The 17283-nt window shown below is 41.0% G+C and overlaps 1 protein-coding gene across 3 annotated transcripts in view; it reads left to right on the top strand.

The window, feature by feature from the left end:
- LOC132028725 (protein NPAT) overlaps nucleotides 1-11554 on the top strand; it is a 51234-nt gene extending 39680 nt beyond the window's left edge. For 2 of the 3 annotated variants that reach the window (XM_059418060.1, XM_059418070.1), the window contains exons 13-18: nucleotides 1409-3076; nucleotides 4163-4278; nucleotides 4358-4466; nucleotides 7355-7415; nucleotides 7576-8713; nucleotides 9939-11554. In XM_059418060.1, coding sequence (XP_059274043.1) covers nucleotides 1409-3076; nucleotides 4163-4278; nucleotides 4358-4466; nucleotides 7355-7415; nucleotides 7576-8713; nucleotides 9939-10016 — 3170 coding nt within the window. In that variant the 3' untranslated portion in view covers nucleotides 10017-11554. The remainder of the gene's footprint in view (nucleotides 1-1408; nucleotides 3077-4162; nucleotides 4279-4357; nucleotides 4467-7354; nucleotides 7416-7575; nucleotides 8714-9938) is intronic. The other variant, XM_059418078.1, reaches the window with a different exon arrangement.
- The last annotated feature ends 5729 nt before the right edge of the window (nucleotides 11555-17283 follow it).

The following is a 17283-nucleotide window of genomic DNA, read 5'->3' on the forward strand; positions in this document are numbered from 1 at the left end:
AGAGAAGTGCACAATAAAGATATGTGTATCTCACTGAATTATAGCCAAACAAATACCCTGTATAATCATCTCCCAAATCAAAAAAACAGAACACTGCCAGCAGGATGAAAACCTCGCTTCATCTCCCTTCCCAACACTAAACCCTCCATCTCTTTTTCTAAAAGATACCATTGTCCTTGTATCTCACACGTGCCGAACTCTGTGCCTTTTTAGTATCACCTTCATCAGTTCTGTTAACAAGTTGTGTCAAAATAATCTTTTCTGCTCTGTCTTCTTAAATGCCTCCAACTACCAAGAAAACCTGATGGCTTCCAAGTTTCACATAATATCTCAGATTACATTCCCATTTTGAATTCTCTGCCTACACTGCAGCCCAGTCCTCTAATTCTTAAACTGGATGACAGCGTTACTTTGCGTGGAAGATCGTGCTGCACTTAAGCGCTTTACTGCGCACAGAGTGAAACTCAAAATCTCATTCTCTTGAAGTCTTACCACTTCACTGAAACTGACGTGGCCTGGATGTAATTTCTCCCCATCTCTCCACAGTAGGATTACGAGTGTCACATTGACAGAATCATAGGTGACAGACATTTTTCCAGACTTTTTTCCTCTGTTTTTCATAGTTATTGTTAATTTCTCTGTCCTACACTGTGATGCTCTATGACACAGCATGTCAGTGCTATGTTACTTCCTTAAACGTCCTTTCTTATTCCAGTGATCACAGCTCTTTTCTTTTTCAAATCTCCTCTTATAATAGCGCCTTTATAACAGTCACATCGGTTAGGCACAAAGAGGTACCTTTCGCTCCTGTACTATTACGGTTTTTACATGTTTTATCATCTCTTTCTGTGTCTGCTTCCCTTACTAGACTGATCTCCCCAAAGGCAGAGACTAGGTCATTCATCTTTATATCCCACCACTAATCATGTGGTTGATGATTTTTAGTAAGTGGGTGTTGAAGATTGCAAATAGGACGCGATAATATCAAATGTTGATCATACAAAATGTGCTTGGCCCATTTCACCTTGAATATATCAGATAAAGTAAGGTCAATAGACATGGTACAAGTTGAAAAGTCAGCTATTTAAAAAAAAAAACCTACATGTGGGGCCAGTTTTTTACCTACTAATAAGCATTACATGTTCTTAAACCTATATACTTTTTCCTTCTTTGCATCATTTGTTTTCTAAGAGGTTTGAAAAACAGTTTGGCCCTTGTTTAAGAAGACATCAGTAAATTTAAAAAAATTAAAAAATGAAAGTACCTGTAAGTTTTTTGATACTCGGAAATTGTGAGATGCGGCTTTTCCGACTTCTGCTTACCAAGCTATCAAAGATGAATTACTTTCTTGTCAAAACAGGAGTAAACGGGACATGCTCACCATTTCTGCCATCCTTCTGTTTTGCAGGTGATCAGTCTGGACCGCCCCCATTTTGCGCATCCTACCAAAGCGAAGACCCCTCTGCCTCTCTGAAGAGCAGTGGCCACGCGGAGCTTCGCCCGGAAGCCCAGGAGCACTTCCCACAGGCGGGCTCCAGCGTCCAGAAGAAGGCATTTAAATCGGTCGGACCTAATGGACACAAGTGTAACCTTGATATTACCTTTGAGTCTGTGCCTCATTTGAATGACTTTAACCAAAGAGTAAATGCGGATGCTGAATGTAATCAGCGCTGTGCCGAATTCTACGCCCATCCGCTGCCCACTGACGCCGCCGTGGCGATGGAGGTCGGGAAGAATGTCCTGCTGTCGGATGCCCCGCGTGAGCCTCCCTCGCAGCCTGATGCGTCCACTCTGCCAGTGACGTCGTTCGTTTCCCTCGGCGCTGAGACTCACTCTGAAAACTTAATGCTCTCTGGGAAGAGTTCTCAGCTTTTATCCCAAAATATCCCATTAACTGTAAAGACATGTAAAACAAGTCAGTTTTGTGCAAACTCTAACAACACAGCAAGACTTAAAACTCATCTCCCTGGTTCTAAGTCACCAGACCCTAGAGAAATGCACCAGAATAAAACCGAGATCCACGGCGGCTTGCCTGGTGTGGCACAACGTGCAGACTGCCAAGACAGCTCTTCACTTCAGAGTAAAATCCTACCTGTGTCCGCTGAAAGTTCCGGTTTAAAGGTATCCGAGCAGTTAGACATTCGTCTTGAAGATTCAGTGTCTTCAGTTAAACAGCCATCTGAGGAGTCATCGGCCCCTGAGTTAAATCATACAGAAAAACGTGAAACTCAGCCCTCCAAGTCTGAGAAAGTCACTGTCCAGTCCCAGGAGCGTTCATCTTTAAAAGAAGATGGAGATAGTATTTTTCTCACTTTAGGCGACGGTGGGAACTGTGGGGAGGTTGCACTCATTGCTCCAGAAGGTAATGCTGTGGAAGGGAAGCAGTCTCTGCCCTCAGAACCTCTGTGTTCTTCAGTGGGAGTTTCTCACCCTGAGTCCCAGAATACTAGTGACAAACCTGCTGGGGACAATTCAGCAGACATAGATGCATCAAATATCGTCTCTCTCAAAATTATCATTAGTGACGACCCATTTGTTTCCTCAGATACGGAACTGAACAGTGCTGTTTCTAGTATCAGCGGGGAGAACTTGCCGACGATCATCCTGTCCTCTCCTGCCAAGTCTCCTGCCAAAAACGCGGAGCTAGTTAAATGCTTGTCTTCAGAAGAAACTGCAGGCGCTGTCCCGTCTGCTGAAAGACTAGCGGATTCCGTGCTAGTGGAGCAGAGCCTTTTGGCTCTCAAGCCTGAGGACTCTGCCGGAAACGGCGCTCAGAATGAAAGCAGTGTTGCCTTTTCGTCCAACATCACACCGTGTGTGTCCAAGGACAGCGGGTACATACAGTTGATGCCGGCTACGAGCACGACGTTTGGCAATTCAAATAACATTCTCATAGCTACCTGTGTCACTGATCCAACAGCCTTAGGAACAACTGTAAGTCAGTCTAATGTAGTGGTGTTGCCTGGGAATTCTGCCCCTGTGACTACTCCGCTTCCCCTGCCCCAGTTACAGACGCCCCCGAGGTCCAACAGTGTGTTCGCTGTCAACCAGACTATGTCACCCAGCTTTTCACAAGGTAACTTTAAGAACACATTGAAGTTCATTTCTCTGGAATGGGGTGTAATTTCTCTTGGATGTGCATTTATTGACTAGGAGGAGTTAAATCGTGGATGGGTAGTGTGAGAAAAGACTGGAATTTGTGATTATGCCCCCTCTTTTCTCTCCCTAATTAGTTCAGTCATGCCTTCTTTTGTATCTACAGTAAGTTAGGGAATCCTTGGTTTCAGTGGTCCTGGAAGATGGAGCTGATGACACATTCCTCTGCCTTTCCTTCCATATTGGTTCCCAAGCTCCTTTCCCCCTCTTTTTAATATTGTAGGCATATAATAAAACTTGAATAAATGCACACAATTAGGAAGCCTGATGGATCTGTTTGGAGTGCTGCTTAAAATGACATAAAAGAGAGGTCAGAATGAGTAGAGACTGGGACTTCAGCGAAGCTCAGAGAAAAGAAGTCGGGGTTGGGGTGAAGAGTGGAAGTTGTCAAGTGTAGGTGTGGTTGAGAGACTTTCGTGCGTGTTCCTGAAAGTGAGCACCCGACGGGAGCAAGTAATGAATATAACGAAGAGTTTGATTTAGGGGACAAGGATAAACTAGGAGAGCCACGGACTGTAGTGTTGACTTCTAAGGACCAGATAAGCATTGTCATTTCCCCTCTTGGTTTTGATTCTTGGTAAATTTCTCTGGACCCTTTTTGACCAGTACCACTGAGGTGACAGATTCGCCTTCTGAGCAGGTCTTGGGCCGTTAACATTCAGTTGAGACCCTAATTTTGTGGTACGATTCAAACTTGAAACTGTCACCATCACATTTCTAATCACTTTCACTATTGTATCTAGAAGAATCAACATATAACGGTGGGCCCCTGACTGTGACATCTAATGCTTAGACTGTTTACCTTGACCAAATATAGTAAGATTACTTTAATACTCAGATTAACTTTTTCTTAATTTGTTACCCTTGCTCTTGTTCCTAAAGTTTTTTAAGGACAGTAGATCCTAAGGTGAGGGGATTATAATTTTAGGAATTTATTTAAATAAATTAGTAGTTACTTTGGAGTCTTTTGTTTGAGAGAGAATCTTACTGAGAATTTTTTTTTAAGGATCTGCCATCATAATTGCTTCTCCTGTCCAACCGGTACTCCAAGGAATGGTGGGAATGATCCCTGTATCGGTGGTTGGACAGAATGGAAATACCTTTTCTGCTCCTCCCCAGCAGGTAGGATCTCTGAACTGAAAATGGTGCAGTGATGCTTTTCAAACATAGGATCTATCACTCATGGCTGCTTCTCTTCTAGCTCCTTCATATGCCTTTGGCAGCACCTGTATGCAGTAGAAGTATCCCTCAAATCTCCATCCCTCCAAAATCACAGAAGACTCAGGGACTAAAGAACAAGCCTTGTACAGGTACATTTTTAAGTTCATTAATGTCCGTATACTCATTTGTTTCCGGCAGCACCACAGTAGTTTTCTGAATGCCTGTTTTGTTCCTAACAGGTGATTTCTAACCTTTGCTTCAAGCTTTTTTTTTTTGCTTTGTTTTTTCCTTTTTTTTTTTTTTTAAGTAATCTAAGCTAAAAGGCAAATGGAACAAAAAAGAATTCAGAGACCATGTACTTATGAGAACTTGAATGTGGTGGATATAGCATCAGAAGTCACAAAGGACGGGAAGGATAGTTTAATAAATTTATTAGCTATTATATATTTATAAGGAAAAAATCAGATACCTTCCTCATACCATACACAAAGGTGAACTCCAAGATAATTAAAGACCTAAAAATATAAAGCAATACAGTTAAACAGTAAAAGAAATGTAAGATAATGTCTTGGGGACACAAGAATAAAAGGATTCCTTTTTTAAAAAAAAAAGAAAAAGATACATAATTACATGTGGAAAAAGTTAAGAGCATGACTGCTCCAGGGGTGCCTGGGTTGCTCAGTGGGTTAAAGCCTCTGCCTTCGGCTGAGGTCATGATCCCAGAATCCTGGGATCGAGCCCTGCATCAGGCTCTCTGCTTGGTAGGGATCCTGCTTCCCCCTCTCTCTCTCTCTGCCTCTCTGCCTACTTGTGATCTTTTCTGTCAGATAAATAAATAAAATCTTAAAAAAAAAATAAAAATTAAAAAAAGGCATGACTGCTCCAGAATTAAAGGTTTCTGTTCAACAAAAGACACTACGTATGAAATAGCAGATCTTCATTGAGACGTTGCATCAGACTCTGCCTCCGACTTCTCCATCTTCGTGGGTGACAAAATGCCCACGTCGTCAACCTACCCACTCCCCCAGCCCTCAGCACTCTTGGACACTTTCCATTTCTGAATCTTGATCTTCATGTCACCTAACCTCTCCTATAGCTTCACCTTTAAATACTTCCCTTCTTACTAGCCCTGTGTGGTTGTAAAGGCGGGTAACCTATCTCTGAACACTCTGGATTCCCGTACAGTGACTCTTCAGCCAGTGAAGGCTCCTCTTTGCCCTGAACCTCTGTCCTGGGTTCCCTTCCTTCCCCGACCAGGCTAGACCCACAGCCCGCCACCTCACCCGCCCTTCCCAGGACTCTGAAACACCTTCAGCTGCACATTCTTCAGTAGAAGGTGCCTTCCAGCCCCGGATCTGTCCAAACATCACCCTCTGCCTTTGTACCTTGGCCTCTCAGATTGCTTTGGAAGCAAGGCTCTTCACTACCACTTAAAACTGCCTCACTCTCACTGCTGCTTAGCAGTCATTTCCGGCGTCTTCCTGTCTATCTTTCCCTTTCCCCTTCGAACTCTTCCGAACTCCCGCAGCTCTTCTCCTACCTACGCAGTCCCCCCGCTCCTCACTCTGGGCCAGTGATCTTCTCTCCCACCGGAGCAGTAAGTAGTGAGCTCCATTTTCTCACATCGCTCCCACCGGGTGTGTCCTTGTTCAGCTTCCTCCCATTCCTGTCTCTCTCACAGGACCGGTGCTCTCCTTTCTCCGGTCAGCGCCTGCGTCTTCTCCGGTCTGCCTGCGTCTTCTGTCTTCTCTGGAGCCTGCATCTGTCTTGTTTGGATCCTTCTGTCTCTGTGCGGTTCCTGGGGTTTGTCTCACCTGCCAGCCCTCCATTCCTGCCTTCTCCTGTCTGCCATTCTTTCTTCATCCACGTTATTGTCTTCTCTCATGTTTCCACTAAAACTGTTTAAGCTGAGATCCCCAGTGGCTCTGGAGGTTTTCTGCTCTGACCTTACCTCCCTCTGGCAGTCGACATAGTGGTGGTTTCTGGACCCACCACTGAGTTACTGCACGCCTGCCTTCGTGACTCCGCCCTACTCCGGACCTTCAAATTCTACACATCTCAGTCCCACTTCTTCCTCAAAGACCTCCTCAGCCTGCTTTTCTCCCCCTCGGTTAATGTTCTCATTCAGTCCTGTTTGACCCTTCCTATCTGTGTGAGTGCCCATGGCTGTCTCCAAGGCCTTTGTCTCTTACCTGGAGTATTTGCAGCTGCCTGAGGAGGATTTCAGGTGGCAGTTTTCTTTCTTCTCTCGTCCGTCCGTCTTCTACACTACTGCCAGAGTGACTTTCTAAAGCACAAGTCTGTTTTGTCTCTTCCCTATTTAAAAGTCTTAAGGGCGCTCTCTGAAACTTTTTGCATGATGCACAAGGTCCTTCACAATCTTACCTGTGCCAGCTTGGTTATCTTGCTGCTCTCCCACAGAAATTCTTAAGTCCCTAGAAATTAAAATACGGCTATTAAAACTCCAGAGCTGGTGCTTTTCCTGACGTAGGCATGCAGACATGATGATCAAATGGGCACGATTTCAAAATAGGCATAATATATTACTTTCTTTAGCTTTCTGGACCTAAGAAGTGGGGAGCCTGCTTCTCCCTCTCCTGCTCCCCCTGCTTGTGCTATCTCTCTCTCTCTCAAATAAATAAAATCTTAAAAAGTAATAATTAGAGGGGCGGCTGGGTGGCTCAGTGGGTTAAAGCCTCTGCCTTCAGCTCAGGTCATGATCCCAGGGTCCTGGGATCCAGCCCCGCATCAGTCTCTCTGCTCAGCGGGGAGCCTGCTTCCTCCTCTCTCTCTGCCTGCTTCTCTGTGATCTCTGTCTGTCAAATAAATCAATAAAATCTTAAAAAAAAAAAAAGTAATAATTAGAAGTTGCTTTTTAAGCCCAGCAGGTGAGAGTACTTCATTTGTACATTAGTTGTCGTTTAAAATTTTTCTCATGATGCGTGTGATACTTGGCTTGTTCCATTTTCATTCAGAGTAATGTACCCTTTCTCTTGGTAGTGTTTTTCTTTTCTAATTATTTCATTTATAATTCCAGGAAAGCAGGTAAATAATTTGGTGGATTCATCTAGTCATTTAATTGGATGTCATGCGCAAAGGTAAGCATAAAAGTCGTTTCCATCATGGACTCTTTGAATGCTTAGTTTAAAAACAAACAGGATGTCTTTATGTTGCCAAAAATATTTATATATCTGCAGAACTAAAGTGTCTGACAAGGATTTCTTTATATTGCTTAAAATGTATTTCTTCACTTTGCAGAACTGAAGTGTCTGACAAGAATATGGCCACAGATCTTGGGAAAAAATTGGAAGAAATCACAGTTCCCTTTTCATTAGAGAGCATAGTTCCAACTAGCAAACCGTTTGAGAGCCACAGACGTGTGCTGTGTTTTGACGGCATCACTTCTCCTGTGGCAAATACACAGGGCACGAACCATAAGGTGGCGTCCCAAAACAAAGAAAGGAATGACATTTCATTTCCTAATCTTGAGTCACCCCTTGTGTCCTCCACCTTAAAACCCCCTTCTAATAATGCTCTCAAAAGAGAGAGAGAGAGGCCTCCTTTGCCTAAGATTTTATCCAAATCAGAAACTGCCAATAGCCGACATACCGCCATAAAAGAAACCCAGTTAGAAAAGAAAGCTTCACCGACAGAAATTGTACTTGAATCTTTCCATAAAGCGACAGCTAATAAGGAGAATGAATTATGCAGTGATGTCGAAAGGCAGAAAAATCCAGAAACTTCAAAACTGTCAAATGGACAGCAAAATGGGGGTTTACGGAATGAGAAAACCATAGCTTCACTGCAAGAACTAACCAAAAAACAAGGCACATCCTCAAATAGTAAAAATGCCTTTTCAGTAGGGGCACCTGTGAAGGATCCAAAACATGAACAGACTAAATGTGCCAGTTCTGTGATGAACGCCCCGAGCAAACCTACCACAGACGTGCTGCCGGATGGCCAGTGGCCCAGCCCCGTCGCGAAGCTCCCCGAGAGCTCTGATGGGCCTGGGCCCCGGACGCCTGGCGCAGGGGCGGGGGACAGACCTAAAGAAGAACCGAGAGATGGTATCAAGGTCCCCTCTAGTAGCACAGCCAAGGTGATGGTCCCCCCTGTCACCCCAGACCTGCCTGCCTGCAGCCCCGCCAGTGAGACCGGGAGCGAGAACAGCGTTAGCATGGCCGCGCACACGCTCATGATTCTCTCCCGAGCGGCTGTTGCCAGGACCGCCTCTACAACGCCCCTCAAAGACAACACCCAGCAGTTCCGAGCCTCCTCCAGGAGCACCGCAAAAAAGCGGAAAATGGAGGAATTGGACGAGCGTGAACGAACCTCTCGGGCTTCCAGTAAAAGTCTTGCGAATTCATCACTCCCAATGAAAAAGAAGAAAATAAAGGCAAGTTTGAAAGTCTTAATTTCAAAACCACACCTTTGCCCTTCCTTCAGTGCTCACGTTAGAGATCTCAGCATTTTTGCCGCAGCTACCTGACCGGACCCTCCGGTCAAGACGGCTTTGAGTCTTGACTGACAGAATTATTCCGTAGCAGTGTGTCTCAGCCAGTGTGGGACGCAGAATTTGTCTAGGGGAAATGAAGCATTTGCAAAATAATCACCTTGGCTGTGCTAAGGCATTGCCTTGGGGAAAGGAGGTTTTTGTTTCTGTCATGGTAGGACCCAAGTGTTTTGGGAGAATGACAGAAGCCATGAAAGATTGGGAAGCCACTGCTGTGTGTGGAATTAAAGTAAAAAACAGTTTTGCAACTCCTACCTCTTGGGGGTTTTTCAGTGTCCTGCCATCTCTTCCGTTGGCTCGTAGAGACATTAATATGTTGGAGCAGTGTAAAAGCTAAAGTTACCTGTTTTTTTCCTTTGGGCATGGTTATCTGTAGGAAGGCAGTGCAGGGATAGCTTTGAAAACCAAAACCCATTTTTCCTAAACCTATTTAGCCACTTAGTAAGTAAACTGAATAAAAGAAAGGTGTTTAACATGTCTTATGGCACGTCCAGTACCCGGGAAAGATCTGTGGCTTTGATGCCACGCAAACCTGGGTTTGAACCCCGCATCTCCTGCTTACTGGTTCTGTGATCATGGTTAAGCCCGGAGCCTCTGGGGCTCAGCTGCATCGCTTGACCTGAGGCTACCACATGCATCTTACATGAGGCTGGACGGAGTAAACATAGCGTTCCTAAGACGCCTGGGGCCGGAACAGTACCTGTTACTTGTAGTGAGGAGAGCTTCTGAGACTCACTGTGGTTTGGTGAGACTGACACCCTCATAGAAAGCATGGCCTGTCTTGTCTCAGCATTCACAAACTCTGAATTTGTTTAAAGTGTTTTGCTTAAACTAATGTTAAAGTACCACTGAAGTAGAATTTATTAACTCTGGATTTATAAAATGTGTTGCTACTTCTCTGTATAATTAAAATTCCAACGAACTAAAAATTTTAGCGAAATTTTAGTAGCATAGGTAGAACCTGATACGAGGTTCTAAGTAAAAGTTTTTTGGCCTTGTTTGAGTTCAATATGTTAACTTAGGTTTATTTTTTCTTTTTTTTTTCTTTTCTTTCTTTTCTTTTTTTATTTCTTTTCCTTTTTTTCCCCCCCCCCCTTTTTTTTGACAGAAAAAGAAGCTACCCAGTTCATTTCCAGCTGGAATGGATGTGGACAAATTTTTGTTATCATTGCATTATGATGAGTAAACATTCTGAACATAAAAGAACATTAGCTGTTTAAAACTCGTATCCCTTAAACTATGAGTGTAGGGAATGAGATACTGACAGAACCTAAAAGCATGACCTGCACTTTCCTTGTACTGAAATTTCACTTTATATCTGAATCATGCTGTTTCTGAAGCAGCTTCCTAGTTTGTAAATAGATTTACCTGGGATATTTTTTATTTTGGAAAAAAAATTTGCAGAAATGTAAGTAAAGCCAATCTGCAAAACTGTATAGCTCTGACAATTACGTATTGTAAATATTGTATAAATCTTGTTGAAATAGAGGTTAAATCAATCTAGTGTTCTTACATTGTGTTTTTTTACTTCTTGTGATCCCTGAGGCGCTTTCATCTGGAGTAGTTTCTCATTTTGTGTGTGGGGGAAAAATGATGCTTTTCTTTATAAAATTGCCTTCAGTAACTGTCGTACAAGACATTTAAAGACAGCCACAGAGTAGTACAAAGGAGATAACAACCTCAGTTGGTGGAGTGATCATAAATGAACAATTTAGGTTTTTCCCAGAGTGAATATTACCCTTTCTTATAATTGCAGTAAAGATTATATTCCTGAAATTTTACACTTGAAAGTGTTTCTCCTGGTCATTCTGGTCTCTTTGTTTTAAAGAGAATTTTGTAAACCATTTTTGAGTGTTCTATTTGTTTATAACTTTTAAGATCTTTTACAGAACTTTAAATGTTTAGACTGTTGAGCCATACAAAGTTCATGTAGTAGAGATGTCTTGGTATGTGTATACTTTTTCCCATATACTGGGGATTTGAAGAATTGCACTAATTCATAGAACTTAGTACGTAAGAGTGACCAGTGCACATTTAATTTAAATCTTGTATTCTATGTTAAAGCTTGTGTGGAGGTTTATCTTCTGGTATCCTTTTAGAAAGCCATGTCCATCAAAAGATGTAAAAAGAGAAATCATAGTTTTATATTTTAATTTAGTTTCTCCTAAAATGGGCTGTGTTAAGTAACTATATCTGTACTTAGATATAGTGTACTGTCTCTGTGCCCCCTAAGAGGTTGTAAAGAGTTACTCAAAAAGTCCTTAAGGAGAATGAAAGAGGTGCCTTCTCTGTATCAGACTCACACACATCAGTCAAGTTGAAAAACTGGTTTAAACCTTTAAATGAGAACAGAAATTACCATTAATATCTGACCGATTGTGCCTAGATTAAAGTATATTCTCTTAAGTGCTTTCTGTTTGATTAAATATCAGTATATCAAGGAGTTTTTCTACAGGTGTATATGTTAAAGGGTCATTTCCCTCAGCCTTTTTTTTAATACTGGGCCTTTAAAAAACTTAAATCCATCCTACTTTTATTTCTCAGTGTGGAAATCACGTGGTAATTGCTAAACCTTACTGCAGAAATATGTCTTGTTAAAAATTTCTGTGATCTGGCGGTGGTCTATTCCTAAGGAACTACATATCATACACGTAATGTTTATTTAACTCAACTTGATACTGTACTACAGTTAGGTTTGAATAAATATTTTCATTAACTGCAAAAGTTTGAATTACTTTATATTGGCATATATACACATCCACTTCACGACCCAGATTGAGACTAGCACATTATCAGGACCGTAGAATCCTCTCCTACTTCCTCTAGTAACCGCTAACTCCTGGGGTAGTAATGATCCTGACTTCTACCACAGTTTTAGCTTTTTTGTTTCTTTTCTTTAACAGTATGACTGTACTCATGCAGAACAGTCTTCTGTGACTTGTTTTGCTCCCCATTGCAAGATCCACCCTTGTATGTCGTTTGGCTGTCCTCTTCCAGGCTGTGCATTTTTCTGTTGTGTTTATCCGCGTTGTATCATACCACAGCTAATCCATTTTATAACTGATGCACATATATTTTCAGTTTGGGGCTATAGAAATAGAACGGTGAATATATTTGTACATTTTTGGGGGTGAATGTGTTACACTTCTCAGTTGAGTATGTATTCAGGAGGGTTGCTGGCTCTTAGGGTTGTAGATCTCCAACCCTATTCAGATTTTTCCACTGTCCAGTGTGGTTTTATCAAACCCTACCACTATCAGCAGTGTAGGGAGCGTTCCGTCTGTTCTACATCATTGTCAGTACTTGGTATTTTCATTTTAGCCATTTTGGCCGTGTCTGTTGGCATCATAATGCAGTTTTACTTTAGTTCTTCCTGATAGAACTGAACACCATTTCATATGCATTTGGCCATTTAGAGGACAGGTCTCCTTTTGTGGAGTATCTGTTCCTGTCTTTTGGCCAATTTTTGTATGGAGTTGTCTGCCTTTTTTCTTACTGATGTGTATCTCTTCTTTCTGTCTCCTAGATACAAGTCCTATTTCAGATGGATATCTGATATCTGAATGTTTTATCATGTTTTTCTTCTAGCAGTTTTATTGTTCAACCTTCTGTATTTTGATTGATCATCCAATTAACCCAGCATCATTCTTGAGAAAGACTTTCCCAAATACACTGCACTGTTACCATTGTCATGAACTGAAAAACTATGTCTGTGTGAATTTGCTTCTGGACACAGCTCTGTTCCAGTGGTCGACTTTTTTTTTTAATTGAAGTATAATTAACATACAATGTTATGTTAGTATCAGGTGTGCAACCCCCTGGTTCAACAGTTCTACACGGGACTTGGTGCTCAGCACGGTTAGGGTAGTCACCATCGGTCAGCAAACATTCTTAAAGGATCATCAACCATATTGCCTCTGCTGTATTCCTCATCTCCATGACCTGCTTATTTTATAACTGGAAGTTTGTACCATTGATCCTCATTTTAAAGATGTGCCAGTAACACACCATGTTAATGACTAGGAAATCTGTTTTAGGTTTTATTTTTTATTTGAGCCACTTACTGAATGAGCTCTTTTAGAGCTAATGGTTTCCCTGATGCTTAGTTTTTATTTACTAAGTATGTATCCTCTCTGAATAATTTTCTAATTTCATTTCTTCTTACTGTGGTGATGAGAACTTCAAATACAACAAATAATGATCAAAGTGGGCTTCCATGTCTTAGTCCTCATTTTAATGAGAATGTTAAGTACAATGTTGCATTTTCTTTGTAGTGTTTGAAGAATTTACATGAGGAATATCTGTTAATTAGGTGCTCTTCTGACATCAGTTAAAGTATTTTTATTAAATCCATGAATTTTGTTTTTATATTAATAATTCTAATATTGTGTGCTTTGCAGTCTTACTGATGTCTGAGTATAAATTTGGTTTGTCAACATTTTATTTAAATGTTTACTTCTAATGAGATTGGTTTCAAGCTTATGCCAGGTTTGTTGGGTTTTTTTTTTCCTATTGAATTTGGAACTTACCATCTCTTTCTAGTTTATCTAAATATTGGAATAGTAAATAGTGCTTGTTTGAGGATTCACTTGATGGTTAAGACAAGGCATGCGGAGCATTTAGGTCAATGTCTGGAACATATGCATTTTCACAACTAGATCCCTGTGCTGGTTTTTTTATTTCCATATTCTGCAGGAGATTATTTAGAATGGTAACTGACTATTCCTGAAACGAAATCATTGAAGCTGGCAGGCTTTTTCTGCAGTAGTTTAGGTGTTTTTTTCCTCAAAATTTCTTCTAGGCTGATTGGTCCTGTCAAGCTTGGAGCTTTTTTCTGAATTACATATATTTTTCCCCTAAATCTTGGTGGTTCTCCTTAGAGACAAATTTTCTGACAAAATCACCTGTTACATTAACAATTTTATACTTTCTGATTGACTGATTTGTCATTTATTCTTTTTTTTTTTTTAAGATTTTATTTATTTGAGAGAGAGACAGTGAGAGAGAGCATGAGCAAGGAGGTCAGAGGGAGACGCAGACTCCCTGTGGAGCTGGGAGCCTGATGTGGGACTAGATCCCGGGACTCCGGGATCATGACCAGAGCTGAAGGCAGTCGCTTAACCAACTGAGCCATCCAGGTGCCAATTCTTTTTTTTTTTTTTTTTTTTTTAAGATTTTACTTATTTATTTGTCAGAGAGTGAGCACAGGCAGACAGAGTGGCAGTCAGAGTGGTAGGCAGAGAGGCACAGGGAGAAGCAGGCTCCCTGCTAAGCAAAGGAGCCTGATGTGGGAATCGATCCCAGGACACTGGGATCATGACCCGAGGTGAAGGCAGCTGCTTAACCAACTGAGCCACCCAGGCATCCCCCTTGGCACCCATTTATTCTTAATGTTTGCTCTTTTCCTCAGAGTTCTTTTCCATGTTTAATTTTCTTAAATTGAATGGTTACCTGGCTTTTTTTCCTTTTACACTTGATCTTAGCCAAAAGGCTGAGAAGCAGTGGCTTTTTTTCCTTTTAAAACTATGTAAGCATTTGGGGCGCCTGGGTTGCTAGGTGGGTTAAGCCTCTGCCTTCAGCTCAGGTCATGATCCCAGGGTCCTGGAATCGAGCCCTGCATTGGGCTCTCTGCTCAATAGAGAGCCTGCTTCTCCTCTCTCTCTCTGTCAAATAAATAAATAAAATCTTTAAAAAAAAAAAACCTGTAAGCATTTAATTAAGGCTATGAATTTAGTTCTGATTTCACCTTTAAGACATCAAAATTTGGAAGATGAGGTAAGTACTTTCATTTTTTTTTGTTATTTTTTAATGTTTAACTTAATAACTTAGAATAAAGTAGCATGCTAATTTTCAATTTATTTTTTGCTTTTAATTTGTTTTTATCATTCTTGTAAAAAGATCAGTTGATATTTCTGTAAATCTTGTTATACTCTGTTTATAAAGATACTAGGTTTGGTATTTTACATTTTCCCATCTAACTTTGCTTTACCACTTTTGTCATAAACCTTTACTTTCCCATTATTACTCTCTTGGCTATAGTTTTTGCTTCAGTTGATTTGGTATCAGTGTTCAGGGCATAGTCTCTAACTATCATAACTGCATTTTTTTTTTTCAGCTTTATTGTGTTAAAATTGATGACTAAAGTTGTTAAGATAACTGAAGCGGACATCAGGAGTCGATCTGCAGTAGGTCGTGGAAGGATTCCTCCCGTCAAGTGAAGAACCGTCCAGCACCTCACCTGTTCCTCTTGGCTGTATGTGGGATGTGTGAGTTCTCTCTCAGCACGTTTCAATTCTGTAATACAGTGTTGCCAACCATAGGCACCACATGATACATTAGACCCTCGAACTTCATCTTAAGGCTGAAATTTTGTACCAATTTAAAAAGCTCCCTATTGGGCGCCTGGGTGGCTCAGTGGGTTAAGCTGCTGCCTTCGGCTCAGGTCATGATCTCAGGGTCCTGGGATCGAGGCCCGCATCGGGCTCTCTGCTCAGCAGGGAGCCTGCTTCCCTCTTTCTCTCTCTCTGCCTGCCTCTCCATCTACTTGTGATTTCTCTCTGTCAAATAAATTAAAATCTTTAAAAAAAAAAAAAAAAAAAAAAAAGCTCCCTGTTTGCGCCTCCCACGGCCACTCCCCAGGCCCCAGCGCCCAGCAGCTACTTTCCTTCTCTATTTCTAAGAGTTTGGCTTTTTCTTTTTTAATAGATTTCATATATAAGTAATATCATGCAATATTTGTCTTTGGTTTATATCAATAAGTACAATGCACTCAAGATCCACCTGTGGTACTGCAAATGCAGAATGTCTGTCTTATGGCTGAATAACCCTCCGCTGCATACGGTTAGCGCCCTTCGTTAGCTTGGCTGTTCGCCGGCTGCCGCTTAGGCGTCCCCGTGTCTTAGCTGCTGTAGGTCGTGCTGGGGAAGCTGCGGTGAACATGGAAGCACACGTGTCTTTTGCCTGTATGCTGTTCATTTCCTTGGGGTATACAGACACACATACACACATGTATATGTGTGTCCACAAGTAAGTGGGCTGGATCATATTTTTTCTGATTTTTCTTCTTGAATTCTTGAGGACGCTCCATGCTGTTTTCCATAATGAGGGCACCAGTGGACATTCCCAGCCCCCGGGTGCGAGGGTTCTCTACTCCGCCTCTTGGCGGATGCTTTCGTCCTTGATGACGGCCATTCTGATAGGTGCGAGGTGGTTTGTCGTTCTGATTTGCGTTTCTCAGAAGACTACTGACTTTGAGTAACCGTTTCACAGACCTGTAGGTCATTTATAGATCTTCCTTGGAAAAATGTCTATTCTTATCCTCTGCCCAGTTTTTAGTTCAGTTGGTTTTTTGCTGTTGAGTTCTGTGAGGTTTTTTTGACATTAACTGCTTATCAGATAATTTGTAAATATAAAATATAATATAATATTAATATAAATATAATTTGTAAGTATTCTTTCCGCTTCCGTACATTGTCTTTTCTTTTCACTGATGGTTCTTAGGCTGTGCACAAGCTTTTTAGGTTTGATAAAATCAGGCTCATTTATTTGCTTTTGATTTTGGTATCAGATTCAAAAAAAAAAACATTGCCAAGATCTATATCCAGAAGGTCACTTTCTATGTATTCTTCTAGAGCTTTATGATTTCAGATCTTAGTACATTTTGAGGTAATTTTTGTGTATGGTGTAAAATAGGAGTCTGTGTACCTGTCCAGTTTTCCCAATACCATTTGCTGAAGAAATTCTCCTTTCCCAATTTTATATTTTTGGCTCCTTTGCCCTAAACTAATTGCTTATGTGTTGCATAGATTTATATCTAGGCCCTCTGTTCTATTGATCTTTGTGTCTGTTTTATACCAGTACTGTACTGTTGTGATTACTGTAGCTTTGTCTGAAGTCAGAAAGTGTGTTTCCTCCAGCTTTGTTATTCCCATCAAAATTGCTTTGGCTATTCAGGGTCTTTTGTAGTTCCATACAAATTTTTAGGATTGTTTATTCTATTTCCGTGATAAATGCCACTGAAATTTTGATAAGGATAGCACTGAATCTGTAGAGGAGTAGTATGGACATTATTATTAATTCTTCCAGTCCATCAGCATGGGATATCTTTCCATTTGATTCTTTTTTAGTTTCTTCCATAAAATCTTACTTATATCCATGTGCAGATCTTTCGCCTTCCTGACTACATTTATTACTACTTTATTCTTTTTTGACAAAATTATAAATGGGATTATTAATGTCTCTGTTAGTAGTATGTTAGTGTATATAAATGCAGCTGACTTTTGTATACTTATCTTATGTCCTTTAACTTTACCAAATTCATTTATTAGTTAACATTTTTTTGTCAAGTCTTTATGGTGTTCTGTATATCATGTATCATCTGTAAGTAGAGGCAATTTTACTTCCTTTCTGATTTGGATGCTTTTTATTTCTTTTACTTGCCTAATTCTCTGGCT

Source organism: Mustela nigripes, chromosome 1 (assembly GCF_022355385.1).
Source record: "Mustela nigripes isolate SB6536 chromosome 1, MUSNIG.SB6536, whole genome shotgun sequence".
NCBI classification, from domain to species: domain Eukaryota; kingdom Metazoa; phylum Chordata; class Mammalia; order Carnivora; family Mustelidae; genus Mustela; species Mustela nigripes.